Below are 18,037 nucleotides of genomic sequence, written 5' to 3' on the forward strand. Positions count from 1 at the left end.
ACAAAAAAAACATGCCATGTACACATTTATGAATTAATTGCACTGCTTGTAATTAAAAGGTAGAGTTAGTTGTGATTCTTAAACATTGTGTAAAGTGAAATTACTCCTGATTATATATTGCTTCTAATACTTCATATGACTGGTGACTAGATTAAACCTTAGCGAGTACTTTGTCACCCTTTGTCTTTACTGAACTCCATTGCTGGTTCGATTTTAAGCCCCCACGTGTTAGAGCTGGTGGCGGACGATAGATGCCTGGCTCTTATTTAAACACGGGAACTGTTAGCTTCCTGTTGTATTATGCAGCAGCTGAATGACATTGTAGTGGCGATCAATATTCATTAAGTGCACGCGCAGAGCACAGCTGCCCAGTGTCTACAGCTGTGGGGCCCAAACAGAGAAACACAGAGTCACAAAGCCTTTGTGTTCAACAGAGAGTACTGTGGAGGTCTGGTACCAACCACACTCAACAGATGTGGAGAAGGCGTGTATGGTAAATTAAGCTAAATTAACTTTTCCCAGCCTTAAATAATATTATCTTGTAGCAATCAGAAAAAGTGCTAATTTGTCTCTGTTGAACATTATAACATAACATTAGATTTTGCTTTTACCTTATTTACCTTATTAGATACTTCATTTTCTGACTTCAAGCCGCTACTTTTTCCCCACGCTTTGAACCCTGCGGCCATTGCAAACGGTGTGTCTAATTTATAGATGTTTACTGGCAACCGGGGGGCACTCTAGCAGGAAGTGCAATAGTTTGACACACTGTAGAAGAAGACATCAGTTGGACATGTCGTGTTTTCTATATATTAAGCTTCAAAATGCTGTGTTTTATTACAATCAGGCTCATATTCATGGAGAAATGAGTCCAATGAGGAAGTGAATCTAGACACGGCGAAATGCAATGACACACATGCGATAATCGGCGGTCTGCAGTTTAGAACCTGCCGCATTGAAATGAGACTTTTTTGGCCAGACCTGACCCAAAGGTCAAAAGACAGCCCTGCATCACTACCGTGGTTACAACGTAACTCTTACTCGATGAGTACAAGCTCAGGAGCAGATGTGAAGACACAGACACAGATAAATCAGCTCACACAGACTAATCAATTACAGAGGGGACAGTAGGGACAGCTGTGATGTGTTTTCTGTTTGTAAAGCTTCAAAATGATGTGTTTTATTACAATCTAACTCATATTTACTGAGAAATTATTCAAATTAGTTCAGCAGCAACTACCGTGTACTATATGTGTAAATATGTCATGTTACAACATGGGCAAATATGGCTTATTGACAGGTGCAGCAATTTATTTTTTCTTTGTACATTTTGTTAGCGTGGCTTTTATTCAGGAGCGCTGTATAGCCAGGAAATTATGGTACTACTTTAACTTTCAATATGTCAGCAGGTACAAGTCTATTGCCATTTGATGGTGCTTTTACAAATAAAAGGCCTGACTGACTGAGGCTTGAGATATTGGCCCTTTAAAGCTCTTACATTATACAGGGTATGAATACTAAATACTTATGATAGCTTTGATATTAAAAACAGATTAACTTTCTGTATAAACGCACAAATGCAAAGAGGTAAAAGGACTCCATCTGCAGAGTTATAGGGTTGTCAAATAAAAAGAGTAAAAAAGACAATCCCAGATACTGATCAATATTAATGAAACTATACGCTGAAGAAAAAGAGAAAATATATATCACAAAACGAATCGTCCAGTAGGGGAGTTTGAGGAGAGTAAGAGCATTCAGGATAGAAAACTCACTCTTACTCTACGCTGTTGGTTTGGTTTGGGGATGAATTTCAAACAAACCAATCGAGCATAATATAGAAGCTTCAAACGACATCTTCAAAGTTCATGGTACAATTTAATCCACATCCAATTGTCCACACCAAGCACCCGCAATCCCACCTAACCAGATTTCACCTGCCCTCTAAAGCACAATCACGTCACACTGTAGGGTCGAGTGCCCTTCCTCTGTCAACGGCGGTGGGGTCCCAAGACACTGTCCCAGCTGCGGGACCAGAATTGGGACGTGTGTCTAAGCAGCCCCATTAGCGGTATTACCTGCACCCGAAAGGTCAGGGCAGGTCAGGGGTCAACGATAGACCAAGCCCCCAGATTAAATTACCCCACAGGGAACAGTGGGGGGAGCTGTGCGCGCTGGTCTACTCGCCGACTAAAAAGGAAAGAGGTGGACAATGATGGGTGGTCCAGGATACAATGTCAGAGAAATTATGTAACTAGCATATTAGTTTCAATTGTTTTTTTGGAAACTTCAGGTCGGTTTCTGCTCCTTGGACGCTTTACAAGGGTCAATTAGTTTACCTGATTTGATTTTTTTTATAATTTATTATTTGGTTTTGTGCTAGCTTTTGTGACCTTACCTGTAACTAGATTTGTAACTAAAACACACCAACATATTCCAATTTACATTCCAACCTTGTATTTAACGCTATTTGAAGGTTTTTACAGAATTAACCTGCTTCATCAATAGAGCTCTACCGGTCTTAAAAACACCTAACTTTCTAATTAGTCACGGCAATGAGTTTATAAGTGCTTCTCACATCTTTCAGAGTCCAGAGCAGAGTTTTGCGCAAAAACTTTACATTTATTTTCATTTAAAACACTTTATATTTGATGAAGACAGCACACTGCGGCCTCATTTTGACCCCGATAGCTGTTTTTACAACCTATCTGTATTAAGATAAAACAAACATTGTCCTACAGGATCTGTACATTAATTAAGTGTAGCTAGTTGAGCTAAAAAAAAACTCAAAAATCTTGATATCTAAAATGTGTAGGAAATATGTTTGGTTTGATCTGGAAAATGCAGTTTGATCTTGAAAATGCAGTTTGCTTGGGTTTTTCCCCCCAATTATTTTCTAAATAAAAACAAAACACTATTTCTATTATATTTATGTCAAATTGAAATTAAATTATTGCCTTTAATTCACATACCGTTTATCCAAATCCTTTCTGCAGTTCCATTACACCTGCCGAAGCCAACAGTAAATCTCTGTACGTCTGTGTTAGCGCCGTGACCTGCGCTGAACAGTGGACCTCAATGTGCTCATGTAACAGTGTGAAATCCACATTTGGTCCGGCCGGGTTGATTTGATGCAGCTGTCCAGGGTCCAGCCACAGTAGTTACAGCTAAAATAACTATTAACCGTCGGCCTTTCCCACATGAAGTACAGTAGAATAAACACACAGAAAAGAACATGACTGGAGGCAGGATGGGATCAGGCAGCAGTACGAGCCTTACTGGACCTGGTTTGATCCGAGTAGTATATCTAATGAAGACCAGTATTTGAACATGTATTGAAGACCACATGTTAATATTAAACAAACGGCTATTATATTGTGTTGAAAATTACGTTGAAAATTGTAGAAGAAGTTGTTTTCTATTTTCATTGTGGTATCGAAATCAGTATCGCACCTTTTCCTTAGTATCAAAGTTGAGTTTAAGATTTGAATAACACTATTTACATCTGAATGGAACACCTTTTTTTTTTTTTTGACGTAATATTAAAAGAAGTGCTATCTTAATGATTACATGTATTGGTACATTGTTTTATAATTTTGCCAAAAACTTACACATTTTACACCAGCCAATGCAACATTCCATGTTGATAGACATTTTATTCCTTTTTCTTTAAAAATATTTTTTTCAACTTGAAAAATGTTTCTAATGTTTTAATGAACAAGGTCACTAGCCAAAGTTTGAATGCATGCTCTAGTCCTGGTCTATTATTTGTGATCATTATTTATTATTTGTGATTATTATTTATTGTAGAAAAAGCTTCAGTTGTAGTCATCTGACTCTCATCCAAGAGTCATTGTCAATAAGCTCCTGTGTTATGGAATCAGCTCCCGACCCATGTTAAATATGCTGACACAGTCTCTTCATTTAAGTCCAGGCTTAAAACGTTCCTCTTTGAAATCGCTTATGGTCAGAGTAGTTAGGAACAGAAAGATAAACCCACAGCTTCAGCTACGCTGCCCTAGGAGTAACTGTGCTGGGGGAAGTATGACAGCTTGAGCACTATCCTCTTCTTCTGACTACTTATGCTATCAAACAATATTTATTTTTTAATTCCACTTGCAAACTGTTCACCGCCTTCTTTTTCTTTCTCTCACTCCTGAGGACCTGTGGACCCAGATGTCCCTCTCCTGGTGAAGTGGTCCCTGCCCCATGTGGACGGTCCCTCATCTGCCTGAAGAGTGGCTCCAGTTCGCCTCAGTCGGTCCCTCATCTGCCTGAAGAGTGGGTCCAGCTCGCCTCCGACGGTGCCTCATCTACCTGAAGAGTGGGTCCAGCTCGCCTCCCACGGTCCCTCATCTGCCTGAGGAGTGGGTCCAGTTCGCCTCCGACGGTCCCTCATCTGCCTGAAGAGTGGGTCCTGCTCGACTCCGACGGTCCCTCATCTGCCTGAAGAGTGGGTCCAGTTCGCCTCAGTCGGTCCCTCATCTGCCTGAAGAGTGGGTCCAGCTCCAGTCTCCTCGTGTCCGTCTGTCCGTCTGTGAGAGTCGGATCTCTCCTTCACTGGAACTCCTCCAGGTTTCTACGCTTTTTTCCCAAAGAGGTTTTTTTTGTAGTTTTTCCTGGCCGAGAAGGAGAGTCTAAGGACAGAGGACCCTGGGACATCGTCCCTCGCCACCACAGACATTGTCTGACTCCATCGCCACCACAGACATTGTTGATTCATTTCTCCCTGTGGCCCTCAGAGGCAACTGTTGTTGTGATTTTGGGCCTTACAAAAATAAATTGATTTGATTTGATTTGATTTGAATAAAAGAATTTAGATCGAGAACTCCGATATTAATACTGTTCTGTGGTAAGACCCGCCCATTGGGAGGAGCCTTCCTGAAGTAGAAAGAGTTGTTTGTTTCAACAGAAACTCCCCCCTTGTATCTACCGAGCTAGCCTATTCAGAATTTTAATGGCCTATTAGAATCCTCTTTGTCTTTGTGAGACCCTGGCTCAACCACCCTGAGTACCTGATTAGCATCTAAATGTCCTGGTCCTGGTCCTCTACCTTTCCAGGGGTTCAGTATTCCATTATAGATACCAGGAAGATTGAATCTGAGCCCTCCATTTCTGTTTAAAGAAGGTCTTTCTTTTTTAACAAAAATAGCTTCCTTGACTCCTCTTTCAAACCATCTTTTCTCCCTGCTTAAAACCTTCACCTCACCGTCTTCAAACGAGTGATTAGAGGCTTCAAGATGGAGATGCACGGCGCTCTGTGGTCCTGAACTTGTATTTCTTCTGTGCTGATAGAGCCTCTTGTGTAGAGGCTGTTTGGTCTCACCTATGTACCGTTCTTTACAACTTTCTTCACTGCATTGGATCGAATAAACTACATTGCTCTGTTTTTGAGTCGGCAACTTGTCCTTAGGGTGAACCAGTTTTTGTCTTAAAGTGTTTCCTGGTTTAAAATAAACAGGGATTTCGTGTTGTCTAAAAATTCTCTGCAGTTTTTCCGACAGGCCAGACACATAAGGGATAGAAACACCCTTCCTTCTCTGTTCAGTTTCCCTTTTGTCCTGCTTCTTGGTTCTCTTCACTCTGTTGAGAGCCCAAGCGGGGTAACCACAGGCTGAGAGGGCATTTCGGACATGTTTTTCCTCTTTCTTCTTGCCCTCTGAGCTGGTGGGCACACCTTGAGCTCTGTGTTGTAAGGTTCTGATCACTCCCAGCTTGTGCTGTAGTGGGTGGTTGGAGCCAAAGAGCAGATACTGGTCCGTGTGTGTAGGTTTCCTATATACTTCTATTTGGAGTTTCCCGTCCTCTCCTCTGATCGTGGAACAATCAAGAAAGGCCAAGCGATTCTCCTTAGCGTCTTCTCTTGTAAACCTGATATGTGGGTCCACAGCATTGATGTGCTCAGAGAAGGTTTCCAGCTCTTGTTCCTTGATTGTTACAAACGCATCATCGACATAGCGAAGCCACAGTTTTGGGGCTATGCCTGAGAATGAGGCCAGTGCCTTCTTCTCAAAGTGCTCCATGTACAGGTTGGCCACTATGGGAGAGACGGGCGAGCCCATGGCACAGCCATGAATCTGTCTGTAAAATTGTCCCCGGAATTGAAAGTAGGTGGTGTTCAGACAGATGTCCAACAGTTTGCATATGTGTTCAGGTGTCAGTTTGGTCCTTTCCTGTAGGGTGGTGTCTTCCTGCAGTCTGATCCTCACCGCTGCTACTGCATCAGAGGTCGGGATGCAGGTGAACAGGGACACAACCCAATGGGCGGGTCTTACCACAGAACAGTATTAATATCGGAGTTCTCGATCTAAATTCTTTTATTGACAATGACTCTTGGATGAGAGTCGAAACGTCTATTTTTTCAAACTGAGTCCAGATGACAACAACTGAAGCTTTTTCTACTATGGAACACGCCTGGACGAATGAGGGATTACACCGACATATTATTATTTATTATTTTTAATTTTTTGGTTCAGGTAGTTAAAAGCTGAAGTTGAAACTAATGTTTTTTATTGTATTTCTGCAGGGTTTTACCTTAAAACACTGATGTCTTCACAAAGCCCAGATTTTACTCTAATCCTGTGTTTTGTGGTTCTTGATTTGGAAATACATGACCTTTTTCGCAGCCAAGCTAAGCAAACAAGTAAATGGCCGCTCGTCTATTTCTCCCTCTTCCAGTTCAGCTCATAAAAATACTGTTTATGGAGTAACAGTTGGAGTGTGAAGAATCCCTGCCAACAAACGGTCAATACTTCTACTGAGAAGTGAGACAAAGAGGAAGAAGCTCCATTACAGTGAGAGGGCCGTGGATTCCTGCTGAGACAGAGGAGGAGCAGCCTTTCAACATATGTTTACTTATAGGTGCAGGAGCAGACAAAGCAAGACCGGCCAGTCCGTCTGAACTAGACAAGTGAGCGCTCTCATTTTTAGATGTCACTTGTAAATAGTGGTAAAAGTGTAGGAGGTGATGGATTTACTGCAGAACTTTGATTTGAGAAGCTTGTTGAGTGTGTAAAATGAAGTGTAAATCCAGGCAAAGTTATAATTTATATTATTATGGTTATATTTTTTGATCAAATCATGCAGCCCTACAGTCTTAATAGCAAAAACTTGACCCTGTTTCGTCCAGTGCCCAGTGCAAGTCATAGTAACCCGTGCCTATCAGACCTGTCAAAAGTGCTGACAGCCTGACATTTGGCCTCCAGTGTTTTGCACCAGAACAACTCATGAAATATTATGGGTTTCAACAGAGAACGGTGTTGAATTTACCAACCAGGAATCAGGGTTGTGACAAGCGCCACAATCCAGCAATAATCCAGTTTATTTTTTGTGGATCTTTTTTGTCTGTAACCACCTTCTGCATAACATAATTAACAAAAATATAGTTCAATGGATTTGGTCAAGAAGGTATGGAAATATATTTGATTGCACTAAAATAGATTTGGCTTTTTGAACATTGCTGTACAAAGAATACATTGTTAACTTCCAAAAAACTTTTAATAGCTTTTATGTATTTTGCAAATGGACTTTTTAAGTGCTTTTACATTTAAAGAATAATCAAATCAATGGGGACAAACGAAACTATGAAATAAATGGATACCAAATGTCCAGCTCAAAGTCCTTTTATCCATTCATGTCAATAAACATTGTTATTCAGCACGCGGGGAAAGCCCAGCGCGCAGGGGAGACACAGCACACGTACAGTAGCACTCAAACACGTTTCCGCTTATGTCATCCCAAAGGCATTCACCTACACCTCACTAAAACAACACAATCCTGTCTGACAGATTTGGCCCAGAGCAATGGAGTGCAAAAACAAAACTGATCACAAGGCTCAGTCGTTGACTATCAAAATCAAGGTAGTCACAGTTTTTGTAGGCAGTAATATATAATAATTGACGTTATTATTGACATATCTCACTGTTAACTCAAGGTCTTAAAATGCAATGTTTTGTTACAATGAAAAAGTACAACAACCAAAAAGAAAGAAGGAAAACAAACAATACTGACCACAATCTTTTATACCATTTGAAAGCAGTTGGCATGAAGGAATTTCTTTCATGCATTAAATAACTTTTGGTTTTATGTATTTAAGCAAAATGTGTCTTGCCTGTTCCAGTTTTGTAAAAGCAGTTCAACATGAGACCGCTGTGTGCTGTCTGCGTCTGATTATAAAGTATTTTTACTGTCCATGAACCAGGAAGTGTGCCGTTAGCATGCCACTAGTCGTTAGAAAACTCCGCTATGGCCTCTGAAAGCTGTGAAACATGATGACGCTGTGAATAATTGGGATCCTACGAATTAGTTAGGAATAACTCAGGACTGCTGCAAACTGTTTAAATTGAAATAGTTCTGTTTTTCAAGTTTTTAAGAAAGTAAAAATCAGGTACCCCACCTTTAACAATGATTGTCCTAAAGAGACACACATCACATTGATAACTTCAGCCTCAAAATAAACCCCAACATTTTTAAACATTATAGTTTCCCACTCCGGGTTTAAGTTCTCAGTCGGCAAAAATTGCAGAAGGGATACGGCCGAAGTGGCTAAATCTCTTGATCCGTTTGCTCTTTGATTTGACAACAACAACATCGCACCCCTCGACTCACCTTGTACCTCGGCTCAATCTCGGCGGGATTAGCCTCCTCCTCGAGCCGCAAATCCATCACAACAATTGTACGTTTCACAAAAAGGTTCCACGCTTGGAAGAAGAGGTTTATAGCGTAGGTTAGTCCAGGGATATTAGGTTATTTGGTGGTTTATTTTCATGCTTTCGCTTGTCAAAACATTGTTTTGGAGTAGCTAGCAACTGCAATTGGATCAAACATAAGGATCAAAGGAAGCGTATGTTGGTAAAGCTTTTGTGAATTGGACAGAAAATGATGGTGCTCTTTCTGTCCCGGAAAGGATTTGGGTTGTATTCTGCATTTAACACAGACTTCAATGTTGCTTTGGAAACTACAGTGCAGCAAATCTGGATCCATCTCTAGACTGTGAATAACGTTTAGGGTCAAGACTAGAAAGAAAACTGTCCAAACTTCACACGGAATTGATAATGACTCCGAACCTTCATGTAATGAGCCAAGTACAAACCATACATGGAAACAGTTAGGACTATTTTTCCCCATCAGTCATATTCTTACGCAGTTTAATTTTCACACAAAAAATAGGAGATGGCTATATTGACAAAAATGAATATCTCAGTATGTATTTTTTACATGTGTACAACTAAAATGTCATCATTTTGTCTTTAGGTCCGATGTTTTAGCACTGCTTGATCAACACTCGGCTTCTTTAACTTGCCATTCAATCTCTAACCAAGCGGAAACACCTTCTATTCTCACGTTTTATTCAGGCCCCTTCACTTTGTCTATTTTGGATACATGCACAGACGCAGCTGCTAGACTTGTCACTTTGCCGCTTTGCTCAAGCAGGTGCTAATTGCGAACTGCCATCATGTTCAAGGTGAAAAGCCATTATTAACTGATTTTTACAGTCAGGGAACATGTTGAGTTTTATCCATAAAGTTAGATAGTAGTCCTAGGAGGAGAAAAGATGATGATAGATGTATTTTCTATCATTTATTTTCAGTAAGATCTGAACACATTGGCTGGGGGTGGGTGATATTGACTGTTTTTTTAATGTTTTTTTTGCCTTATCTTGGTAACAATATTCAGAAACTATTCTAATATTGCATCAGGAATGTGCAAAATGTGCCTAGGTTCAAGACCAGCACAAAACGTAAATGGACCATGAAATTAAAAAAAAAAGGGTAGGAATATCGCTTGCTTGGAGATTACACTACACGTATCTGTATCTTTTTGAGGTCATTTTTAATACGTTTTAATTCGATCGAAGGGTGGAAAATATACTTACTATTCTAACTTTGAATATCTAGAAAATATTAGATTGCAATAGTATACTTTTGTTTTGTTATCTATTTCAGAACAGTGTCACAATGAAGGAAGAAACAATACATTCTAATCTTTAGTTAGAGGGTCAGGAAATGTTGTAGTAAACCGTCAAGTATGGAGAGTAAATGTATAACGCACTAAACAACACGTCAAGAAAAGCCGTGAGGCTAATGGTACGCATAGACGAATGATCTTAATGATCTTAATTATCGTGATTTTTCAGTCAAGCATTGCAATTGGGATTAGGTTTGCTATTTCTTTTTCTGTGCAAAGGCCACAATTTAAACACATCCAGGGGAATTAACCTCTGAAAGAAGAGAGTAACAGATAAACTAATACAAGAATTCCACGCATTTCAGAACATGTTTGTTGAGGTCTAAATTAAAGGTTTTGGACACGATTAAAAACAATACATAGTTGTTTGTAGAGGAAGTGGTGATACATAAGTAATCTTTGCGAATTGCTAATTGCGACCATCCAATTTGCAATTTTGATTCGACTGCGATAAAGACCACAGCAAAACTGCGACTAAACCTGGAACTAAATCCAGTCTAGACCAAGGCTAAGCGAGGACTAGAACATGACTAAAAACCAAGTCATCATCATCAGGACTAAACTGTGCTCAAAGTGTGAACACAGCATTAATCATAATCATGTATTACTCTTAGCAACAGAACCACTAAGTCAATTGAGTCATTTCAGCCGACAGGGCCAGCATTGAGGCCGACAAGCGCATCACACTCATAATTACTCATGCGTTTGACCCGGGTACCCTTGGACAAGAGTAAGAGCCAGCATCTGCACGAGCTAATTATTGTGGATTGACAGATTCGGAGAAGAGCCCGGTGCAGGAAAGCAAACAGAAAAACAAATCAACACCGGTCCCATTTGCCAAACTGGAACTGAGCAAATGTTTTGTGATTTTAACACGATCATTTACCAATTTAGAAACAGCAGATGAAAATGCAGCTGGTTTTAACAAGCTTGTAATTATAGGGTCAAAGAAAATAGCTAACAAGGTATTTCTGCTGGGGTTCAACGTAATGCTTGTACAAGGTTGTGTTTGATTCCCGAGCCAGTCAACACAAATAGCTTACATGTTTACACTCCATCTTATTTACCCTTGAAGGTCCTAAAGTGTTCCATTTATTTTTTTAGCTTTTAACTCTGTCGTAATATTGCTTCATTCTCTGAAACATGTTTTGAGTTGTTCTGATCAGACCTGACTAATATATATCCAGGCCTAACTCTCACCAGAGCTCCAACTTCTGAGCAAACCTTGTGAGTTCATAAGGTGGCATTCCCAGTAACATTCCACTCTATATAGATTTTGCAACATTTACTTCTCAGAAAGACAGCGGATGGTGTCATTGCTTCCTTTACTAACAGCTGTGGCGTTTTGTATGTCCAGAAACTTTTGCATGAAGGCCTACATTATTTTAAGATGGAACACCAACGCAAACTGTCATAAAATAGTTTCAAGAGGCCCTCGAGAAGCTCTTTGTGTTTGGTGACTGGGCGAAAAACAACCATGTAAATGAATAGAAAAGAACTAGTTGTACAGTAACCTAGTTGAATAGCTCAGATGAAAAGCACTAGTCATTTACATTGAGAAAGGTCAAGGGAACGTCCTCGATGCCGCACAATCTGACCGTGCTTTGACATGACATGTGAACTGTATTCACGTTGTCATATTGTCCAAAGAGACTAAAACCATGACCAGGAGAGGAGAAACCCTTTATAGCTCATTCAAGAAATGAAATCCTTGCTCAGCTACCTATTATCTCTTTCTATACGACGATCTGAGAGTCGAAATGATGCCATGCACTAGCTTGTTTTCTCACAGTACTGTAGAGCGGCAGGCGTCCTTGCACGGTTGAATTGATTCTAATCTCTTGTCAAATGACTGATCTAAAATTGTTCTCAAACTGAACAAGCTTGACCTTTTCCCGCTTCCACCTTCTAATGTGATCCAGATGAGCTTGGAGTTAGTCAGCGCTGAAACATTGCCAACTCTCCTGCACTTCCAGCTCAGAAGAAATGCCTCAGAAATCACTGAAAGCCAACAACATCTCATCAATATCATTAACTGGTTAGCACTAGCAAGTTAAACAACCAAAGCCTTTTGTGCTATTGTTATGCAATGCTTTCATGGACCATCCAACAATAGCCTTTTACTGAATTAGTGCCAGTCTAAATAGGCACAGATTTCACGTAAACCGTCAATCTGCATCAATATTTGGGGAGGTAATCTGTTGGCATGATGTCTAACGGATGATTTGGCGTTTCCGTTGCCGTTGTGTGTGGCTAAGCAATTTGGCCTTTCCCTCATCATAAATCATGTGCTACTGTTGAGCTGCCACGATTTAGTTTAACCCAATTTGTCCCCCGTAGACACCCCTTCCACCCTGCGAGCGTGTTCCAGTGGAGGAACTGGGAACTGTGGGCGGATCAAAGCATGTTATCGCAACCTCTCTTCGGCTTCTAATCATGGAAGTTGCAAGCTTAATAACATTTAAAAACTTTGGTTACAGTGGGTTTCATCAGTTAAAGTAGTAAATTTGAAGTTGATGTTTGCTGGCAAAGATAGATGATCAAAGCAAGCAAATGTAGCATGTAATATTCCCAAATTAAGATGACAGAATCTAATTGCTGAAGCTGATGTTGAGCAATAAGTCAATGAGAACAATATACATTTAAGGATGTCTGTATTGTTTGGTCATGGTGTCGATTATCATGAATAATTGTCAAATTGTGAGGTTTCTTCTCACAATTCTGTTCACTCTAATAGTTCACCACAGAAGCAGGCAAATGACAAAGTCTCTTCTGATGCTGGCACAGAGAATGAGAATAACACAATAGACTGAGCTTCAGATGCTTGAGCAGCTCTGGAAACCTCTAGCACAATCTGGAGATGAAGATCAAGCAGAAAACCAGAAATTGGCCAAGACAAACACCAGTCAAACCATTTGAAAGTGCAGAGAAGTGTCAAAAGTGTTCACTTGTCGGGAAATGGGACCAATTTAAACCAAGGTGAAGGAAATTCTCTTCAAGAAAATAAATATATGCAGCCCATTCACTCTTTGATACAAATGTAGGGTTGTGCAGTGGGGCAGGGGCTATAACATATAAAAGGGCATTTGATCGATGCAAAAATATGATGTTTGTATAAAGCCTTTGTTTAAAGTATAGACATTTATAACACTCAACAAACTGCACATGTAAGGTCTGTTATGGCTTTTCATATATATAAAAAGAAACCAGATAAAAGGGCTTTTGAGGGCACACATGGAGCAAAAGGGTCAGGGTTTTAGCTCCTGTAGCCCACTCTGCACGTCCCTGCAAGCATGTCAAACAAACTGGCAGTACAAAAAAGCCCAAACTGCATTTAAATGATATTCAGATCTGTGAGATGAAGCTGTCAAAGAAGAGGTCAACCATTAATGCTACTCTAGTGGAAGAAGTCAAGGGTGGAAAAATTGCAAATAACTTAACCAAAATGTATATACAAAATGTTGCATACAGTGAGAACACAAGGACAGTGGATTCTTTATTACTTTATTGAGCTAAATAGAACATCTACAGTTGAAAAAACATGCATACTTAGTGGGCTTGCCTTTCTGTGAACCTGCTCTTTAACCTGCTTGCCTCCATGGAGCTAGATAAGATTATAGCGATACTGTGGAATATTTCAGACAAAGCAATAACATCTCCATAGCGACAAGTAGGTGGCAGATCCTCTAGCAGAAAGTGCTCCAAGCTATTAGCTATAAAGCAAAAAGTTATCCTAGAATGAACCACCAGTTCCAACTCAAAATAGCGCTGGGCCATATAGCGAAACAAAAAATAATCATAATTAAGTGTAGGTAATATAGACCAAAAGGAATATATAGTCAGATAATATCATGTCAATCCAACAGAAATGGGTTAAACATATTAGTTGAGGGAAAGGGCAGAAATATTTAAAAGTTTACAACATTATTTTTTCACTTTTATTCAACTCTTTTTGTACTATTTTTGTACTATTAACGCTAAACTCTTTACAAAAATGTTGATATACTGCCCAGTGCCACCTCTAATCAATTTCTCCCTTGTATTGATCAATACAAAACTTAAAACAATACAGACATTTATTCAAAGTGTCTACTTAATCCCTCTAAAAAGTAGAAATCACTCTTAATATCCATTATCACAGCACAGCGCTTCTTCAAACTAATCTTATAATTGTCCACAAGCCTTCATGCACGTAACAATTACAACGTCTTGTCATTTCTTTAAAACAGTTCCCTGACTTCCTCATTCTAGTGTGAATCATGTTATTGGTCCTTGGGTTCAGGACACTTTATAGAACGAGTGCCACGTGCCAAGAGGAAGTAAACTTTGGTATGTACAGTAATGATAAAGTGAAGCGCTGGCTGACACACCTGACTCATACAAGGAAGTGTTGACCACAGACCAGCTCTCAAAAGTAACATTTGCATTATACGTCTCCTTTAACCGTTTATTTACCATTTAGTCCGGATTCTCTACTTCTAAGCCTAGATGTCTCTTTTTGTATTACACCTACCTAAAAATACAATAGCCCAATTGTTATTTTGAGAGTCCAAATCATTTTCCATGCCCTCATTGGCACACTAATGACTGCGCGAGTGGAATTCCGTTCAGCAGCCATGTCCACACCAACGAGACAATGTGAGAACCGGGTCCCCTTTGAGCGCGGGCAAATATTAGACCGACCTTGACACATTTTATATCTCGTACTTAAGGAATCCCTCATGAAACTCGGCACACAGAGACATTGTTCAAGCTGCTGCTGCTGCTGCTGCTAATGCCGTTTAATGGAGGTGAGTCATCTCTCCATTTGTATATCTTGTATATCTCCAATAAGCAGATTGCAAGTACATGTCCTTTGCAACAAAACATCCAGCCTCCAAAGGGTCCTTCCATATAAAACTTGCTAACTCTGTAGTTTAGACGTCAACAAACTGAAATGCATGGGATTATTCTATATTTGTTTAGCTTTTTGTATGATTTGTATGAAGTTCATGTACCCGGGGATGTTCATAATTATCTGTGTCTGGACTTTAAAAATGTACAAAGAAAAAAACAAATTGAAATAAATGCCATCATAATTTGTTCCCGAACCATTTCCTCGTAAACAAATAAATATGGCATCTGAGTAAAACCCAAGCACTTTCTTTCACTTTCTTTAAACCAAGGGTGTCCAAACTATGGCTGTGATTAAAAAATATGTATTTGTTTTAATCATTGTTGTATGGATTCTACAGACTCTACAACAGATATGAAAATACTTATTTTTTTTGAGAACAAAGACAGTGGCATTATTAAATCAAATAAGTCACCATATTTGAACCTTTATTTGCTTAAAATGTATTTAAAAAGTCTCAATGTACAAAAGATACAATAGTTTGACTTGCAGACTAGTCAGCTACAAGTTTCAAGCCTAAATAAAGGTGTACTGGCTTGTTCAAACCTCTGTTAAAAGCATTTTTGTGAAATATTCTCTGTCTCGACCACCAATCCAGTCGCCCTTCGCTCCAAACGTGTTCCAACATTTGGCCCTCGATGAAAACCGTTTGGACAACTCTGCTTTAAACAGTCGGTTTGTAAGCGGGGTTTGGAAACAACTGTGAATAAAACAACCCCTCCGGGCTTAAGTGTTGGATTGAGTGTCAGTGCAAAGAGCGGCGGGCTTGTCAGGGCTAGTCTTAGCGCCGGTTAGACCCACACTGACGATGAAATGCCACACAGGAGCTGCACTTTGACATTTGTGTCTCACCAGAATCTCACCAGAGGCTTACCTAGTCAAGGATGAAGGAATAGCAGGAAGTAACAATGAGTCAAGGATAAATAGTCCTCTACATGGATGAATGAGCAATTGTTCATTCATTCATTCGACTACCAGGTTCTGCGGGTAAATTCCTTGTAAGCAATAGCTGGTTGTTTTGAGAGTCTTTAATGGTGTGCCACTCCCAGATAATGGTTCGAGCTCCAAGACCAATCCAGGATGATGCCTTAACCATACCAGTTAATCAAAAAGGTCATGACATCGAAATAATACAAAAATGTGACCCACAAAATTAGAAATGCATCACACAAAATTGACGAGTTACAGTATATTCTCATCCCTCAACTCAATTTGTAGAATGTTCTGCCTGTGCCAATGTGACTTCAATCTCTACCACCCCAAAAATATGAGAAAAACTAATATTTTCAATGGATTTCTCTAATATTTCTCTAGTACGGGCGACTCAAATCAGAACAAGCAAAACACCTTTCGACTGACAACAATCCCGTAATCAGGGTTCGAATAATGTCGCCACTTTCTGAGGCTCTTGTGAACAAAATTATTTCACTTTTGTTTGCTTAGGCTGACAGAGAGGATGTTGAGCTTTGTGGCAGTTTTTGTTTCATGTGAATAGGTTCAGTCATTACAGCGATATGAACCACAAACCAGATCAACAAATCTGCAATCTGACAGTAAAACAGTGACTTCTACCTAATGATTCAGACCTGACATGCTCCAGCTCAATTTTAAACTACTGGAGTTCTTTCCCATGGGCGTGTCCAGAAATGTCACATGTGGCATTAAACTTATCTGCTGCTGCCATGGAAACAGGAAGGTGAGGCTATACAGGCCATGTTACTGGTCAGCTCTGTGGAGAAGCGACTCCGCTCGCAGCAAAAATGCAATGTATTTTTGAGCAATAATCTGTTCGAATCCCGACTCCAATGGTTTGCTGCATGTCCTCCCTGCTCTCTCAACCCCACATTTCTCACCATCTGTCCTGTCTAAATAAAGCCAGCAGGGCCAAAACAAATAATAATAGTAATAATAATAAAAATTGAAAAAAGTACAAGTTGGACAAGTTTAATGCCATAGTGTGGAACGTCTCATTTTTATTATAAGAGGTTTTTTAAAAGAGTTTTTTCACAAGAGTTTTTTTTTTTATAAGTTACTTGTTTTTTATTATACTTCTTTGCCTAATCTGTTTCTGTACCTAATCTGCGTTGCAACACTGGCATTTCCTCATTGTGGTACAAATAAAGGTTTTCTTATCTTATCTAAGGCAACACAGTGCACCTTTAAAAATTAAAGCGCAACAATAATGAAAAACAAAAAAGCAGTTAAAATAGAACATAAAAGCCTTCAACATCACTCTAGTTAGAATTTGTATTTGCCTGAATCTCAAAAACAAAACAAAAACCAAGAAGCACCAAGTTCAAATCCGTTCCCGGCACATCATCCCCGGGGGGCGTCGACCCTCACACCCCCAAAAAAACACTGCCCCATCCCGGCGAAGCGCAGCCACTGCCAGCGCCTTACCTGGGACATCTGAGGTCTGAAGTTGATCTCCTTTAGATCCACGGAGCCGGGCGAGAGGTTGTGCAGCATTTGGCACAGCAGCACCCCGTCCCTCAGGGCCTGGGCCAGGTCGAACACCGCCGCCGAGGGCCACACGACGCGGTGGTTCGGCGGCAGCACCTTGCAATCGATGAGCCAGCGACCGCATTGCCTCCACTCCTCCATGGCGCGCCGCGCGGATCCAAGCCGGGGAGACGGAGAGCGCTCGGGCGTGTGTTCCAGCGGTGCCGGCGGGACGTCTTTGCGCTGCGGAGAACCGAGTTAATAACGGGAGTTGGAGGCGGTCATCGCGCACGCGGGCTGGGAAAAAACCGAATTACAACAAGTCCCGGCGAGGGTTTGAGTTTGAACTTCCCCCAAACTGCGAGAAAACGGGGCAGTTATGCAAATGAATCCAACCGCTCCGACGCGTTAATTATTCACTGTCAATAAAGCGGTGAGGCAACTTTACACGCGGACGGGGCGGCATAACGCGGGTTTGACAGGGCTGCCCGGTAATCCGGTTCAATCAAGGAACGAACGCGCTTTATGTCAATTTTCTCCTCTTCATTCTCACAACAAACTTTCCGTATCCTATTCCAGAGTCGCGCGCGTCTTCTTCTTCTTCTTCTTCCTCTTGTTGTTGTTGTTGTTGTTGTTCTTCTTCTTGTTGTTGTTGACAGCTGGATGCGCCGAAATGTGGTCCCGAAACGTCACAGCGGCGCGTCGTTGTTCATCCGGAGAGCGGAATCGCCGAATCCC

The 18,037-nt window shown here is 40.6% G+C and overlaps 1 protein-coding gene across 2 annotated transcripts in view; it reads right to left on the minus strand.

The window, feature by feature from the left end:
- The window catches only part of vav2 (vav 2 guanine nucleotide exchange factor), a 357,645-nt gene extending 340,177 nt beyond the window's left edge, over nucleotides 1–17,468 (minus strand). For both annotated transcript variants that reach the window (XM_072453573.1, XM_072453572.1), the window contains exon 1: nucleotides 17,258–17,468. In XM_072453573.1, coding sequence (XP_072309674.1) covers nucleotides 17,258–17,461 — 204 coding nt within the window. In that variant the 5' untranslated portion in view covers nucleotides 17,462–17,468. The remainder of the gene's footprint in view (nucleotides 1–17,257) is intronic.
- Between the last annotated feature and the right edge of the window lie 569 nt (nucleotides 17,469–18,037).

This window comes from Eucyclogobius newberryi, unplaced genomic scaffold, assembly GCF_026437365.1.
Source record: "Eucyclogobius newberryi isolate DKJ021-1_F unplaced genomic scaffold, fEucNew1.0.hap1 SCAF_2, whole genome shotgun sequence".
Taxonomy (NCBI): Eukaryota; Metazoa; Chordata; class Actinopteri; order Gobiiformes; family Gobiidae; genus Eucyclogobius; species Eucyclogobius newberryi.